The sequence below is a fragment of the Micromesistius poutassou genome, assembly GCF_964030765.1.
Source record: "Micromesistius poutassou genome assembly, chromosome: 4".
Lineage (NCBI taxonomy): Eukaryota > Metazoa > Chordata > Actinopteri > Gadiformes > Gadidae > Micromesistius > Micromesistius poutassou.
The window spans coordinates 7,592,267-7,610,134 of NC_140274.1; the positions used below are offsets into that span (position 1 = coordinate 7,592,267).

Consider the following 17,868-nt stretch of genomic DNA (forward strand, 5'->3'; position numbering starts at 1 on the left):
CAGACTTACTTTATATTTTAAGTGCTTTATGCATTTCACATAAAGAAATGTCACGAAAATCAAGCGGTAAAGTAACTTAGTTTAAACGCTCATTACAGCAACAGGTTTTTAAAGTGATAAACAAATTTAAAAAACTTTTAAATAAGTACTTATACAAATGATCCACGTGAATGCGGTTCAACACAGGCTTGCCCCCATCTAAGCCACAAACTGAGAAGGTGTGTCCTAGTAGGAAAAGAGGAAACGGAGGTTCTTCTTCTTGACTGTAAATATTACTCTTAGCCAAGGGTTGCTAAGTAGAGGCTGAATGTGCTGCAGGAGGAATGAAAGTTGTTCCTCTCAACAAAGGCTGTTTTCACAACAAGCACGGATGGACACAGCTGCTGGTAATAGCGGATGTGTGTGAAACATCAGTAGGCCAGAGCCCGTTCTCTGAGTAGGCCTACTTTACGAGTTGCAGGTAAATGCTTGTTGTCAGATTCAAGTGGCAGGCAATTCGATTTATAGTATGTCAATGAAGCTGGCATAGTGACTATAAAAATGTGTACATCTACGTAACCAGCAGTTGCATTACTATTTGACTTAAGTCATTCATTAAGCAAAATAACATTTTAACATGCATGTGTATTTGTAAACAGCAAATCTATATTGAGTCATTCATAATTTGAAGGAAAGCCAAAGTTCAGCCTATTTGTGACATCACAGATTCAGCTGTACACTTTATCACTAGATTTCATTTCTAAGTACAGAGAAACGCATGCATCACAGGGGAATGATGATTAATTATCAATAGGCCAGCGACAGTGGCTACTGTTTCAACAGGAAGTTAAAGGGAGAACTGCTAACTGTAAATGATCCTCGAGTAGCTTACAGTCAGATGAATGAATCCCATGGGGGGGGTCGGGTCACTGTTTCCACTTGAAACACACTGATGAGCAAGAGATAGAGATTGATGGGAAAGGGGAAAAGTTCAACAGGAAGTGACTATCGCAACTTAAGTCCTTTACGAAATGCTGGTGTTAATACAGTTCAGTGAATTGATATTGAGGAAGCAACATGTTTCTGAATGGCTCGGTGCTCTCTTCATAATTGGGTCCCTGCTGTAGATCATGTTTGTAGTTTAATAATAAAAGTAATATTGCTTTTATAGTGATCAAATAGTGGTAAATACACATGGATGCATTAATTAAATGAGAAGGGATTCAATAGTTGTAATGTCTGCTAGGCTATGGACGGCTTGCAGTATTAATATGACAAATATTATATCCCCAAAAACGGACAGTTTGAAATCTAATTGGAAGAAATGTGTTTGTAGAAGGTTTGAATACAATATGTAGTTTGTGTTAGGCTATGAATAAAATAAAACACTTAAGAAGGCTTAAGAAAAATTATGTTTAATAAACTCAAACAAGTGCTACAGTTTAAGGTGTGAACTCAAACAAAGGATTACTCGTACAATCTTTATAACTTGTGAGTATATAAAGGAAACATTGTAACTGTCCAATGTTGCACAAAAGACAAAAACATTAACTCCTAAAAACTCAAAATTAACTGTTTTCTGAAGATATGCAGATCAAATGATAATTGTAAAAACATTTTACATGCCTCACTTCAGATTTATTTATGCACCAACCCTCTGGCTATCCGAAGATACTAAAACAAACCTCCCTTTTCCAAAAATATTAAGCTTGTGCATGATGCATATCGTCTACATTTATGACAAAAGTCATACAAAATATAGCTTTAAAACTTCCAATTATCTTAGAAAGACTTAAGGTATACAAAAACATATATTTTAAATTATGCCAATGATATTTGTGTTCTCAGATTTTCTGTAAGGTGACATTATGATAGAAAGGTTATGAGTTGTCCATGACTCTAAAGTAAATCCATAATGCAGATTTCTGAGTTGTTGAACTGATATATATTTTTTAAGTTCTAGACAACAGAATTGCTTTAAACAGAAGATGCCTCTTATAAACTGAAACCTGGTCGAAGCCATCTTTGTGTGGGTAAAGAGATCTGTTAAAACCTGATTAATAATCCACAGAGTGAAATGTCTGTGAAATATGGTTAAAAGAAAAGGAGGAAAGCTGGCATAAAGGATAGTATTGTAGCGTAACAGCAGAATCAGTTTCACAGCGTTTATAGTGTACGTATTCTCATGGAAAGGACCACTAAGTCAACCCAAGCACCTCATAGGTTAGGTTCACCCGAAAACAAAAACAATTGAAAGGTTTTTTTTTTTTCAGTCATTCATCAGTCATTCATTACCATGTTTGAACCCACAATTCCAACGAGAGGAAGAATCAGGTGGCAGTGGGTCGCCAGGTTTTGGTTTGTGCGCGTTCAGGCAGAACATTTTATTCTTGATTGACAGGAATCTCATCAAGTCATAGGTGAGAGAGGAGATCGGTCAGGTGGGCGGGACGAAAAGACATCCCTCATCAGAGCTGGGGGAGAGAGAGAGGAATTCATTTGTGTGTGTGTGTGTGTGTGTGTGTGTGTGTGTGTGTGTGTGTGTGTGTGTGTGTGTGTGTGTGTGTGTGTGTGTGTGTGTGTGTGTGTGTGTGTGTGTGTGTGTGTGTGTGTGTGTGTGTGTACCTGCTGTGTCACACAGTCCCTGTAAGCCTCCGAAGACTGGATCTCTGTCTGTCAGCAACTGGCTCTTCTGGGGGCGGGGCTCCAGCTCAAGATCTGATTGGTCGGTGTCATCCAGGCAGTCCTAAAGATGGGAGGAAAAAAAAAAAAAATGTCTCCAACTACTGTGTCTTCCATCTGGATGACATCCCAATGAGTTAAGTGAGTTTAAGAGTCTCACTCACCAGTAGTCTGTGTGTGAAGAGCAGGTCCTGGTCCACAGCGGACGAGTCCCGTCGCTGTCGCTTGTCCTCAAACACGGACGAGAGGGTCCTGTCAAGACCATGAGTCCTGGCAGAGAGAGACAATGAGAGGGAGGGACAGATACAATGTGAGGGAGGGACACACAATGAGAGGGAGGGACACACAGTGAGAGAGAGACACACATACAATGTGAGAGACAGACATACAATGAGAGAGACAGACACACAATGAGAGCGAGAGAGAGACATACAATGAGACACATAATGAGAGAGAGACACAGATACAATATGAGGGAGCAAGATGCGGATATATTGTGAGAGAAACATAGATGCAATGTGTGAGAGTGAGAGACGTGTGTGTGAGAGAGATTATGAAATGAAGCCCTTTTCATTGAGCTGGACAGCAGAAATGGTCACCCAGACGTACGGGCTCTGGACAGTCAACATGGGCGTGTTTCATTGTTACAACATGATGCTATTGGTTTTAGGGCATATTCACACCAGGAAAGTTTGCTCTCTTTGGTCCGGACCAAAATACAATGTTTATTTTTTGGTTTGGTGCGGTTCCTTTTCACGTTGCAATTTTCGCAACAGTCCCAGAATTTGACAAGTTAAGCCCAACACACACCGCCGGCGCAGCGCAGCGCCAAAAAGAACGCTCCCATTATTTCCGACGTACTAGCCCACACCGGCTGTGCCGCCCCGCTAAGCTTCACGCCACTGTTATATTCCCTAGCGTCGCCGTGCGTGAAAAAGCGCTTTTTTAAAGCTATTTTGTACATCCCGGCTTGATACAAGGTTCTGTACATATGGAGATAGTTGATACAGTAGATGAATAATTCCACAATGCAAAATGAATGAGCAATGACAGTAAATAAAGTGACTAAACCGCAAACAAAGTGCCCGACAGGAGATAAGTAACTATGAATTAATGTGACGATCATTGTAAGCACAAACAGAGGATCATATGATGTGATCATCATGTGAGATCATCATGTGCATCAGGCGCATATGTAGTCATAAAACAACTCGTATAACTTAATGGTAGCCTATACCGACTATGTTTGTTGATCTGCTGCTTTCAAAACATAACCACAACGGTGCTGCAGTGCACCGCTTCCTATTGGTGCTAGGGGCGGCATTTGACGCGCGGAAACTGCGCTTCGGTGTGTGGCCGGCTTTACCCTTTTTTCACATGCGGCTTTTTCACATGCGTGCAAAGATCGTTCAATCTTTTGACAAAAAGGTATGGGGCGGGATAAAGCGTTAAAGAAAAAGAAAGGGGGGGGTGAAGCGCCGGTGAAAGTAAACAATCATGGATATCCAGCGTGACATACTTTGATCTGCGGACTGGTCCAACTCCTTCTCCCTCATCCTGGTGCTGAATGTGTTAAATGCATCTGCATTTTTATGTGTGTTCTCCAGCAAACTTTTTACGTGCTTTTGTCGGACCGTCAGGTGAAAATGAGTTGTGGCTCAACATGGAGCAAAGAGGAGACAGAATGTCTCTTGGATATCGGACCCAAATATCAAACAATATCAAACAACAAAAAACTAATCAAACAATAATTCCCATAATGCGCACGGCCGAGTGGATGCCTGTAACGTCCAATGAGGTGTCTGATTTTTAGAACTGGATCGGACCGAGGTGCGTTCGCTTTCACATCTCAAGCGAATCACACCAGGGTTTGTTTGGAAGTGAACTGAGACCACCTCTCCAGCTGGGTCTCGGTCCGACTGTTTGGTCCGCACCAGAGTTCGATGGTTTGTATTCACACCAGCGATTTTTTTGGTTTGGTTCGAACCAAACAAGGCAGGTGTGAATACGCCCTTAGAAGCTGTTGTGTGCAGGGTGGGTTTATCAATTCCTAAACATGGAGTATGTTAGTATGTGGATCATAGGTTCGAGTCTAGAGAACAACAGAGCCATGCTGACTGTATTGATCAAACTGAGCAGTTCAGATCCTCCGTTTGTTAAATCCTTGATGATAAATAATGTATATACCACAGACTCTGGAAGTAGCTCTTCATAGTTTAGATACACACACACATGTTTTCTCCAAATATATTTCAAAGGATCAAACAATTGAAGAGTTTAACATCAACGCAAATGTTAAGAGTTAGGTTTAGGATTGGGATTAGGGTGTCCTGGGTTAGGGGTTAGGGTTTCTAAAGTGGTGCCTGCCTTTGTGTTTTTCAGAGAGCTCCCTCTACTGGAAGACCGAGACACCTACCGTTTCCTGAGGCTGGTGGCAGCAGATGTGGCGGTGTGCAGTTTGCATGATGAAGAGGAGGAGGAAGACGAGGATGTGAGGTCACAGCCCTCCGGAAGGGCCGTGAGGAAGGTGAGCTGGAAGTCGTCGTCCATGGAGATGTAAGGAGCCAACATCTCCAGGTCAACCTCCTCCATGCCCTGGAGAGAGAGGGAGGGAGGGAGATAGATCGAGATGGAGAGAGACGGAATGAAATGGAGAGGGGAAGGATAGAGAAGGGGGAGATGTAGCGAGAGGAAGAAGAGAAAAGGAAGGAGAGATAGCCAGGCTGGGGTCAATACTTTCTCAGGGAACTGTGTGTGTGTTCAGTTCGGTTCAGTTTAACTTTATAGTCCCAAAAGGGAAACTTGTCTTGCAGTCAGGTACACATAAATAGCACATAACAAAAAAACTGTCATACTTATCTAGTAATCAGATTCAAATACATTTACAGGTATATGCAAAGAATTGTGCAAATTGAGCAAACGTATTGCGCTAGGAATAAAATAGTTCTTTGTCCTATTAGACTAATAAAAAGGGACTCCGGCCTGAGGGAAGGGCCTCAAATGAACGATGAAGGGGATGATTTTCACAGGCCAATATAGACATTGCTTTCTGAATAACCTGCTTCACATAAATGTTCAGCAAGGATACTTGTGGACAGCCAATAAATTTCCCAGCCACGTTCACAATACGGCTGAGGTTGTTTTTGTCCCTAAGGCTGATGGCAATAAAAGAAAAGTTGAGAACAGATTCTATAAAGGATTTGTAAAATAAAGACAACATAACCTCATTATTGAAAGAGTTAAGCTTCCGAAGGAAGTACAACGTTGTTGTCCCTTCTTGCAAATAGTATCAGTATTAACGTCAGATTTGAGTTTATTGTCTATCGTTGTTCCCAGATATTTATTATATAGATATTTATACTGGTCAACCATCTCTATGCAGCTTCCATTTATGTAAGTAGGTGGAGAAGAACAAGATTGGTTTCTTCTTGTCTGTCTGTCTGTCTGTCTGTGTGTACCTCTTGTGTGTCTTCTGCTGGTTTCTGTCTCTCTTCCTGACAAACTGCAAAGAACCTCTCCACTGACGGACTCTGAACGAGGGCGAGAGACACAGAGAACACATACAACAAAAAGAGAGAGAGAGACGAGCAAGCAAGATTTGAAGCCATTCAGAGAAGTATGCCAATAAGCATTGCTCAAAGCCACTCAAACAGTGGTGTTTTTTCGATCCGTGACGGGATTTGATCTGGCCGCTCACCTCTGGCTCTGGGGAGAGGGCCGCTGCGGTCATTGGTGAAGAGGAGGCTGATGATGAAGGGGGCGGGGTCAGGATGTCGAAGATGGGTGCAAGCAGCTGCCGCAACTCGGGGGTGCACAGGTCCTGGGGGCAGTCGGGCAGCGAGGCCGACCCGCAGGGGCTGACGAACGACAGCTGCACAAAGTCTGGGGGAGAGAGAGAGGGGAATACACTCCGTAAACGATGCATCTGCTCTCTGCGTCTCTTCACCCACACTGGAGTTGTGGGAGTGAGCATGCCACCCAAAGTGACCTTCAATGACCGTTTCCTTGCAGAGGTTCTTTAGTTATATGTGCACCGCACACTGCAGAGGGCACAGTAGTGCACGTGACATTTAGTGCATGTGTCCAGGTAGTGCACGTGACCAGGTAGTGCATGTGACCAGGTAGTGCACGTGACCAGGTAGTGCATGTGTCCAGGTAGTGCATGTGTCCAAGTAGTGCATGTGACCAGGTAGTGCACGTGTCCAGGTAGTGCACGTGACCAGGTAGTGCACGTGACCAGGTAGTGCACAATGGGACAGGGCTCACCTGGGAGTGGCATGATGTCGTCTCCTGGCTGAGGACTGAGCTGCAGGAGGACCTCAGAGTTCTCATTCAGCTTGAGGAAGAGAACCTCCTCATCATCATCATCACCCTTGCGCTCCTCCTCCTCCTCCTCCTCCTCCTCCTCCTCCTCCTCATCCTCCAGCACGTTGAAGATGGGCGTGGTGATGGAGGAGACCTCCGGCCCCATGTGGGGTTCAGATGGCCGGCTGTAGCGGGTCTGCTCCACGGAGAACACCACGTCTGCCTGCTCCACCACACTGGGAGGGGGGCAGGAGACAGTGACTAGTACACTTTAGAGTGTTTGTGAGCTTGTCCGCTATGAAGGTTAAAATCCCCCGCTAGACAATGTACAAGAGTAATGGGCCGAGTCAATAGAGGTCATGACGCATTAAGATTTAAAATGTTTTTTATTTCGAGATTTTTTCGCCTGATTTTCTGTAATTATCGCTATCTGTTAAGACCAAACCAGTGGCAAATGAGTTGTGTGCAAATATGATTATGCAAATGAGCTGCCGTTATTCAATCAATCACAAGTCCGCTTCAGAGGAGCCCAGGGACATTTTGCGTCGATGGCTAAAAAATTAGCTATTTTTTTATAATGGCGGTCAATGGGGAAAACCGCTGACACCAACCTTCTGAAGGTGAACAACTCGGGAGTTCTCAAAGTTGGTACACTATAGAAACCACTCATAAGCAGGTCTCCAAAAAGTAAAGGACCACATTGACCAAATTCATCAGCCCCAAGTCCGCTGCCAAGTGGCCCAGAGACTTGGAACTTGCCGCGCTCGCTCTTTGGCCTCGCTAGCATTAGCAATAGCATGCTAGCATGCCCTCGGAACACTGTGCACACAACGAGTCGGCTCGTGTAACCACATGCATTTTCTTCATAAGATGTGACTTCTGTTCCCTGTGAGGGCTGGCGGCCTCACCTGAGGATGAAGTTGAGGCAGACGACTGCCTCGGGCTGGGACGTCCTGCTGTTGTAGAGGACCGTGGCCTGGGTCTCCGCCCACACAAAGCCACCCTTACTGGCCAGGAAGCGGTACTGACTGGTGCACACCTGGCCCTTTGACAGCACTGGACCCACAGACATGGAGGACAGACAGACACACATTAAAGATCAAATGTGAGATGTCAACACTCATTTAAATAATGTTTTAGTTTCAGAGGAATACTTTTACATGACATACTGTATATGTATTGATATAGTTAACATATAGTATAGAGTGTAACACACACACACACACACACACACACACACACACACACACACACACACACACACACACACACACACACACACACACACACACACACACACACACACAGCTCTATTGGGACCCACAGGTGTGGAGGCTCCTGTTAATGTGAGCAGAGTCCAAGGCGTGATGGAACTCATAGGCTGAGCGACCAATCAGATCGTCCGGCTCATATCCGACCAGCTCTGTCACCCTGGAAACAGAATGAAGGAGAGTTAAACCCGACATACGTGCGAGTGTGTGTGTGTGTGTGTGTGTGTGTGTGTGTGTGTGTGTGTGTGTGTGTGTGTGTGTGTGTGTGTGTGTGTGTGTGTGTGTGTGTGTGTGTGTGTGTGTGTGTGTGTGTGTGTGTGTCCCACCGGCCCTCGCAGTGTGTGAAGCGCAGGTCCATGGAGTGGCGGGTGAGGAAGGTGCTGCTGTCCAGGGGGAACTCCACGCTGGAGGGGTGAGGGACGGGCTCACACAGCAGGGTGGCCGAGCCGCACACACCCACGTAGCCCGTACAGTGGAGCACCTGGAGGGAGGGGGGAGGATAGGGTGGGGAAGAGGGGAAGGGAGGGAGGGAGAGAGAGAGATATGGATAGGTAGAGAGAATGAGAGTTGTCAAGGTATTTTCAACAGTGAAAAGTGTGTGTGTGTGTGTGTGTGTGTGTGTGTGTGTGTGTGTGTGTGTGTGTGTGTGTGTGTGTGTGTGTGTGTGTGTGTGTGTGTGTGTGTGTGTGTGTGTGTGTGTGTGTGTGTGTGTGTGTGTGTGTGTGTGTGTGTGTTTGTGGCAACCTGGCCCCGTCCCAATCAACGTGATGCAGAGCACCTGAGGAAGCCTGCTTAAAAGGCAGGCTTCCTCATCCATTCGGGGCTCTCTCGTGGCTGGGGTGGACGGAGAGTCCAGCCGTTGTGGCTGTGCCACACAATCATCTTTTAGTTATTTTATAAGAAAGACTTATTGCGTGCCGTTGTGGCTTAACACCCAACCGATTTGCGTGCTCTGTGTGTGTGTGTGTGTGTGTGTGTGTGTGTGTGTGTGTGTGTGTGTGTGTGTGTGTGTGTGTGTGTGTGTGTGTGTGTCTCTCTACCTTCCAGGTAGCTGACTTGATGTTGACGGTGCGCCCCCTGCTGGTCAGGGTGCTCTTCACACGCAGGAAGAAGTTCACAGCCCTCCACTGGTCTGCTGTCTTCTGCCCACCTACAAAACCGTGAGAGCATCCTCAAGAGTGACATTGGTGGAGCCTCGACCCCACCCTACCATATCGGGCCAATGTTCTACATCATATAATTAAGTCAGTCGGGTTAGGCTGGCTCACACTCAAGAAGACTACAGGTACACTGCAGACATCTGGGGAACCGAACCCAGTACCCAGAACCCGGGTGTCAACAGCCCAGCCACTGAATAAAGCTGGGGAGCGATTCTCACCTGGTCTTGCGGTCAGCAGGTCTCTGAGCTCCTCCACGTCACATGGGTGGACAAAGTCATACACACTCTGGCCCAGTAACTCCAGCTACAAACACACACACACAGGAACATATTTTCACATACACAATCATCTTCACATGTAAGCAGGTAGTATCTGTGTGATGTCCTGTGTTGGTAGGAAGTCTCTGTGTGATGTCATGTGTTCGCAGGAAGTAGCTTTGTGATGTAACATGTTGGCAGGAAGTACCTGTGTGATGTCATGTGTTAGCAGGAAGTACCTGTGTGATGTCATGTGTTAGCAGGAAGTACCTGTGTGATGTCATGTGTTAGCAGGAAGTACCTGTGCGATGCCGATGTGTTTGGAGACGCTGTCGGACACGTAGACCATGTCCCCTTCCTCCGTCAGCACCGTGATGAACCCAGCCAAGGCTCGGGGGTAGAACCCGTCCATACAGTCCTCCTCCGCTTCCTCCTTAGGCCCCGCCCCTTCCTTCTCACCTGAGAGTTACATATTAATCATATAAGGATTGTAAACATTTCAGGAAAACCTAAGCAAAATTTTGGATTTTCTTCCCAAAATAAGGCAAGATGAAGGTGTATTTGGCTGATTTGAGGCTAAGTCTATGATATTGCATAATTTAATTGAAATGTGTATATATATATATTATATTATATTTTGTTTCATATTTTATTGACAAAAAAAGTAGTTGACGGTTATGGCCAGTTAGTGCTCCAGGATTTTGGTCTCTTGACTAGACTAGTGTATTGACTGGCAGGTGAAAGTATGTTCTGTGGGATGGCAGACCTGCTCTGAGGAGGCGGTGCATGCGCAGGAAGCTGAGCGTGACCCTCATGATGGCAGCCTTGTCCAGGTGGGCGGAGACTTTGTGTGGGAGGGGCAAGGCGTTGGCGAGCTGGTAGAAGATCTCCGTCTCCTGGCTCCGCCTACACCTGGCCGCATCCCGCGACCGCACCTTCCTCTGGTCCGAGCTGGCCCTGGAGAGGAGAGCGAGGGGAGGAAGGGTGCAACGAGAGGGTAGGTTATTCATCAGGATTATAAATTATGTATTGTTTGTTGTAAAAACGTGTCCTGTTTAGTTCCTTGAGATCCTAGGAGCTGGAGACACCATGAAGCACCCCTCTCCTGAAACAAGGTGCCCATTTCACCATGAAGCACCCCTTTCCTGAAACAAGGTGCCCATTTCACCATGAAGCACCCCTCTCCTGAAACAAGGTGCCCATTTCACCATGAAGCACCCCTCTCCTGAAACAAGGTGCCCATTTCACCATGAAGCACCCCTCTCCTGAAACAAGGTGCCCATTTCACCATGAAGCACCCCTTTCCTGAAACAAGGTGCCCATTTCACCATGAAGCACCCCTCTCCTGAAACAAGGTGCCCATTTCACCATGAAGCACCCCTCTTCTGAAACAAGGTGCCCATTTCATCGTTTTATTTTAGTTGTCAAAACAATGAACTATTCACTGGTTGTTATGATTAGGTATAGAGCTTAGCGTGCTTATGGTTGCGGTCAGTACTGACATCACACTCATGCTCATTAGCGGTAAATAGCAATAGCTGAGGCAGCAGGTGAGTCAGGAAGTGGGACTCTGAGTGAAGAGTCTCTGGAGGCGTTCTGCCGGTGGGACTCGGTGGGAGTGATAGGACCTAACCCGAAGGACACACGCCGCTCTTCCCGAAACTTCTATGAGAGAACTTTTGTTTGTACATACACGGGGAAACTGAACCACAGGATTCAACGCGTGGGCTGGTCCCCTGGGGAGGAGGTGCGGGGTGTCGTGTCACGGAGAGAGCGGTTCACCTTCGCTGGCTGTGGACCTGCGGTGAGTACCTCGCACCTAACCCCCTAGGTAGGGAAGATTGCACTCACCCAGAGAACGCTTAGGAACATACTCAAAGTTCAACGCACCACGTAGGGACAGACATTAGGTTACGGGCTGACTACCCAGATAAATAACGAATCCCTGATATTGGCTCCATTGGCCAATGTCAGGGATATTATACCTGTTGTTGCAATATTGTTAGTTGGAAAATGGCCATTAATAACTACAGTAAGAGTTTATGTTGATAATATTGTGTCTCACTTTATTTCCGAAAACAAGGTTATTTTTTTCTTGGCCAAGACATTTCCTATCATCCAAATTGACAATATGTCATAATCATATTCACTGACTCAGGGCAATACTGCAGCCCTAAGTGAGCTTTTAGTAATCACTGTTGTGATCCATTATCTCTTTACACCATTCATATTGCAATTGATCTACAATGACAGCACAGTGCCATGCAGTCCCCGTTCTGACCTCTAGGGCTCTCAGTCCCAGCTTTGACAAATGACCAGTCCGAAGCATTTTTGTCTGAAGGATTTACCGTTAGACGGCAGCTCTTGGGGGAATATCGGTTCTTCAGAGATAAAGACACTACTATAAACAGAATGGAAGACATTCATAATGGTGTGTGTGTGAGAGGGAGTTATCTGGAATGTGGTAAAAAAAAAAAATAGCACATTCCAATGCTTGTGAAAATAAATGGGAAAAAGCCACGATATGTTGTGGCCCTCTGGCCTGTCCTCCAATGGTTCTATGGGATTAAATTACTCCCACTCTCTCCCAATCCGCCTTTTCTCTTTGGCTGTCCCTCCATCAGTCTCTCAGCTCTCCCCACATCGCCTTGCTCTGTCTATCCACCGTCTCTCTCCTTCCCTTATGACGTCTCTTTTGGATGTAAACAAACACACAGACGTCGAGTACAGACAGCTTCTCCCTCGACTGAAAACAACACCAAAGCACAAACACACGTCCAAATGTTCATACCATCAGTTGTTATGCAATACCCAGTCAAATATTGGATATTGAAAAGTGTGTGTGTGTGTGTGTGTGTGTGTGTGTGTGTGTGTGTGTGTGTGTGTGTGTGTGTGTGTGTGTGTGTGTGTGTGTGTGTGTGTGTGTGTGTGTGTGTGTGTGTGTGTGTGTGAATAAACTTCGAGCCAAGCTTTTCCCGCCATGTCCCTCCCATCGAGCGTGCAAATAACAGCCACAAATTATATAAATAACTCCAGCGGTAGTGGGACAGAGTGTATCTCTCTTCCGAAACATCACGTATCTGGTAATACAGGATGTTAGGGCGGGACAAAGCGTAGAAGGACTGTGATTGGATCATGTACGATGAAAGCTAGCTGTGGGTTAGCCTCTTACAGGCTTTATATGAGGGATACTTTCGGTTCAAATGTTTTCTATTTATAAATTTTCTTAAAACAGCACTTTCTGCAACTACAAACTATTTAGTTAATCTTCATAACCCCATAAAATGTAATCAGGGGAACGAGGAACGAGGAACAACCACCGAAATATGGAGGCTTACAAAATAAAAGTACCTAAAGAAGTTAGGTACTTCTAAAGAAGTTAGATTCAAGTCAATCCAGTCATGAGTTGTCCAACAACATGGGATAATGCTTGAACTGACTTCTTTTTTTTTTTAAGATCTTTTCTATAAGTTAAAGTATACTGTTTAGTATAATACAATCATCATATTGCTATGAAGTACATCAGTGCTGTTTTCATCGCAGCCAAATCAACTGACTTTATTTCAAATGGATACAGATAGAACAGGAGGATTATTGGAAAGGAAACCAGATCTTTCAAAATTTTCTTTGAGACGGCCATGCCTTCAGGGCGTGGTTCCCTCATCTCAACAAACAATAATCATTAATCGTACAACAAACCATTGATACTTTGCATCATTACCGCCAGACTGGACATTCACTTTGCGTGCGTGCGTGCGTGCGTGCGTGCGTGCGTGCGTGCGTGCGTGCGTGCGTGTTTTCTTATTCAGTCTCTCTTTCACACTTGGTAGATATCCGGGAGATTAATAAAGCAGCAGTGGAAAACACAGGATAAATTACAATACAATACAAAGTACTAATGAAAACAAAAATAGACAGGTGTGGACGTGTTTGTAACAATACAAAAAACAATGTGGCCGTTGCATGTTGCTCCTGTCTATTTACATCAGGATGGACATCAGGGCTTCAAGGTGTTACACCATAGTGCCAGAATGGCGTTAAAGGGTACGTGTCCACCCGGGTGTAATGTTTCCATCACGATAAATACCCGTGCCTACTGCACAGTAATGTTTCCCAGAGATGAATGCCGATTGTGACATTCCCCGCTAAATAAAAGCCAGATGTAAGTGGGTGTTCTGTCTAGTGGGAAAGGGGCTTCAGGCTGTACACAAAGTACATAGTCCACTGTTCTGATCGGTGGGAGTATAGCTGATTGGCATGAAGGAGAGCCAATCCAGATGAATGCAGGCCACTGTTGTATCACTGTATCAGTACAGTGTGCTACTCCTAGGTTGCTGTACGGCGCTAAATTAGGATTGACATCATCTATTTAAAGAGGACCTTTTAAGATGTAAGATGCTACATACTCTGTTGGAGGGAAAGGGGGGGCTGTACTAGAGCGTGTTCATATTACATCTGAAGGGAAAGAGGGCAATCATAGTTCAACACACACACACACACGTCAATATAGGCAAATGAGAGAGAGACAGATGAAGAGGGAAATACGACAGAAAACAAGTGAGAGCAGTATAAATGGAATAAGCGATGGAGAGAGAGAGGTACAGAGAGAGAATGGGAGGGATACAGAGAGAGACAGTGTGTGAAACTGAGAGCGATACAAAAGGAGAGAAACTGTGAGAGATATTGAAAGAGGGAGAGCGAGAGATTGAATAGAGACACAGAGGGAGAGGGCGATCAAGTGAGATATCAAGGTATGCAGAGAGAGAGGGAGGTCAAGTGAGAGATGGAGATATGCGAGGGAGAAATTTTTCATGTTAAAGGGAAACAAAGCTGTGTGTGTGAGAGAGTGAGAGAAAGAAGGAATGCGAGTGTCCAACGGTGATGTAATGACCATTAAGAACATTGTAAAAACAGTTATTACTGTAAGTCAGCACACACACATGCGCTCACACACACACACACACACACACACACACACACACACACACACACACACACACACACACACACACACACACACACACACACACACACACACACACACACACACACACACAGAGAACAGCTAAACGTGTGAGCTGTGTGTGATAAGCCAGGACACACAAACAGGGGTCAGTAATCTGTGTTTGTGTGAGCAGTATTACAGGTCTGGATGTTAAATCAGCAGAGAACTGGAACACTGTGTTCTCTAGAACTACAGCTCACCGGAGGGGGCGAGAGAGAGAAATGTACAGTGAGAGAAAAATAATGAGGGGAGAGCGAGTGTTTCTCTCCTCTCACACACACACACACACACACACACACACACACACACACACACACACACACACACACACACACACACACACACACACACACACACAGCAATAAACAGGGGGTAAAACTTGCACCTGGTAGGATGACAGGGGAACTGCCCTGTCAAGCCATGTTATCGGTAACTGAGGTGTGAATGGTTGGTAATGATGGTACTTGTTGTGGCTGCACATTGTGAGTAAATAGGCCCATCTAATAGTGCCTTGGAGGTGGCTATAGAATATGCTCAGCCAGTTGGAAAATCTCTGCTGTTGCCTTGACATGCTCTGCATATTATCACTCACCGAGCTTGTGAAAACATGCAGGATAACCACAGACCAGACATTGTTAAAAACACATGGTTTCTGATGGGGATTGCTGACGTTTTGGTTTCAAACACATATGTACCACAATAGTGTGTGTAAAGGAAATAATATAAATTACACTTATTATAATGTATATTATCAATATTTTTGCCTTCTCTGTGTGAATAGAAAAAGTGCACAATTGAAAGCTAAGGCGAGAGTCTTATAAACCCATAAAACAAAATGGCTGTTCATTCCTCACTGACCAAAACAAAAGGGCAATCTCTAATTTTGGGCCCAGTCTGTGTTTTTGACTGCTCTTCGTTGGCAGAGTGTGTGCGGGTGCGTGTGCGTGCGCGTGCGTGTGTGTGTGTGTGTGTGGGGGGTAAATCAGGCCAAACATATAGACCCGGAAGCCAATCTAAACACAAACATCAGTCCCAGTCCTAGGCCAAAAATATATGATCTATAATCAACAATTGATATCAGGTCTAGAAAGATCATGCTCTTTAAAACTGTGTCGGAAAGTCCTGTCTCGGTTGTTTTAAACAACGCACAACTCATAGGCCTGTAAAGTGTTAAACTTTCACACACCAGAATATTTTGAATATTTCAAAACCAAAATACTGACTTAACTATTACACATAACACTGTTGTTAGTACGGTAGTAAATATTCCTTTGAGGAATATAAATGGTAGGAAGCCAAAACGAAAGTAAAATAAATCGACTTTAAACAGGGATGGCCATGAAACAAAAGGCGAATGACACATGTCAGTGGGAATGCTGTGTGGTCTAGCACTGTTCATTTCCTACACATAGGACACATCGAGGGCATATCATACAGATATTGCCTATTAAGCCCTTTGAGGCGCTTAATATGTGATTAAGCGCTTTACAAATACAATTGAATTGAATTGCATAAGGTCAGTCACAAGTCACATTGAGACTACGCGTGTCACAAAGTTGAAGCGAACGGGACAATGCGAGCAGATAAGACAGCGAACTCTTCAATATGCAGTAAATTACGTATTTTTAAATTCTTACCGTTTAACTCCGATGGACTCTGGCATTTTATCCGATTCCCAAAACGTCAAACCACCGTCCGTGTGTCCTAAACGATCGTTTTATTGTTGTTTATTTCTTACATGCCACGACTGTATCCCGAAGTGATCTTGGTCCCTCCCCTCTTCCGATTGACGTCTTCGTGTGCGCTCGCCTCTTTGTGTTAGAACAGCGTTTACGCGTAATCATTCTGCATCCCTCTGCTGCCGTCTAGCGGTCGGGAGTAGCTACAGCTGCACGGTTAGAGAAGGTTAAACTGCCACACACTCATGCGTATGAGATGGAGGGTGTGTTTTCATGTGTACTGTGTACACATTATTAAATTATGTAGACGTTTAAGTAAATGTCTAGGTTTACAATACAAATTCAGCATTTGTTTTTAGGTAAATGTTTGTGTATCAGGAACATTTCTTAGTTACCTTAGGCTACTGAAGTGTCTACTGCCGTTTATGGTTCAAGGTTGAATAACCATGTTGAAGAGTAGAATGCTTTATTATAGTATTTCAACGGAACAACAACATCCTTGTGTTGGTGGGGATTCCTGGCACTTACGTTAACTTGCTGTTTACTGAACAGAATATGCGGTCAATACCTCATGTGCCCTTCTTAGTTCTTCTTTGTCATTGGCATATTATTCCTACAAATAACTGGCCTGCATTTTTTTAAGTAAATCACTTAATCTGATGTTTTGAAAAGTCTTCCTTGTATTGTCCTCTTCTCTCCGTCAGTTATTCAAGTGCGTTCATCATCTCTTATCAATATTTTTCAAAAGTCGGAACACAGTAGCCTACCCTCATTTAAAAACTGTACCAAAAATAATATCAAGAACACTTATGAGTGAGGTTTATAGTTTTTAATATCAGATCTCCATATTCAAACAGTGATGTTCATTCAGCCGTTAACTTGAACCAGTACAGATGCAGGTGAGGCGTGTGTGTGCCGTGATGTGCGTTTCTGTCAATAATTGGTGTGTTTGTGTGTCGGTTGATGCATAGTTTATTAGAAATTATTAAATTAAAAAAAGTACATGCTTTATGATGTCAAATCTGGAATGTAAAACAAAACATAACAAATCAGTTAACAAAAGCGTGTTTCTCTTTTGCGTAAAGCTGCTTCTCAGAACAAGGCATTGTGGGTAAAGAGGTTCTGGACGTGCTTTCTCTGGACGTTAATGTGGACTATGGTGTTTCTATAGGTAACCTTTATTATCCATTACTAAAAGCAGTGTGGATCCAGCACAAAAGAGGAATGAAGTGTAGGAAGATTAAGGAATTCATGCTTTAACAATATTGTATTTTTGTAAATGTTATAGTTCAGCGGAAAATTGCACAGGTTATCAAGTTCATTCAAGGCAATCAGCACAGTAAACTAATAAACTATGAATTATCTGATAATTATAAGCTACAAAGTTTACATTTAGTGCATGACTAGTTCATATTTAACATGAACCAGCTATATTAAGACGACAGGTGGCAACATCTCTTCATCAAATTTACTTTTAACTGCCACTTTCAAATGTTGCTGGCATTAACTATGCCTCATCGTCAGGAGCAA

The 17,868-nt window shown here is 44.3% G+C and overlaps 1 protein-coding gene across 1 annotated transcript; it reads right to left on the reverse strand.

Annotated features, from left to right (window-relative positions):
* Positions 1 to 1,373: 1,373 nt before the first annotated feature.
* hif1al (hypoxia inducible factor 1 subunit alpha, like) lies at positions 1,374 to 16,436 on the reverse strand. Its single transcript, XM_084467047.1, has 15 exons — positions 16,297 to 16,436; positions 10,421 to 10,611; positions 9,956 to 10,113; positions 9,616 to 9,700; positions 9,278 to 9,387; positions 8,564 to 8,718; positions 8,291 to 8,397; positions 7,875 to 8,022; positions 6,928 to 7,202; positions 6,359 to 6,543; positions 6,120 to 6,191; positions 5,078 to 5,256; positions 2,826 to 2,931; positions 2,605 to 2,725; positions 1,374 to 2,453 (listed from the first exon to the last, which is right to left on the reverse strand). The coding sequence occupies exons 1-15, from the start codon at positions 16,320 to 16,322 to the stop codon at positions 2,389 to 2,391; spliced, it is 1,983 nt and encodes a 660-aa protein (XP_084323173.1). The 5' UTR covers positions 16,323 to 16,436; the 3' UTR covers positions 1,374 to 2,388.
* Positions 16,437 to 17,868: the final 1,432 nt, after the last annotated feature.

Coding starts and splice junctions, on each gene's coding strand:
- hif1al (XM_084467047.1), bottom strand. CDS start 16,322: ATGCCAGAGTCCATCGGAGTTAAACG. Junction 10,612..16,296: donor GAGTCCATCGGAGTTAAACG/GTAAGAATTTAA, acceptor TCTCCTCTCCAG/GGCCAGCTCGGACCAGAGGA. Junction 9,701..9,955: donor AACACATCGGCATCGCACAG/GTACTTCCTGCT, acceptor GTGTGTTTGTAG/CTGGAGTTACTGGGCCAGAG.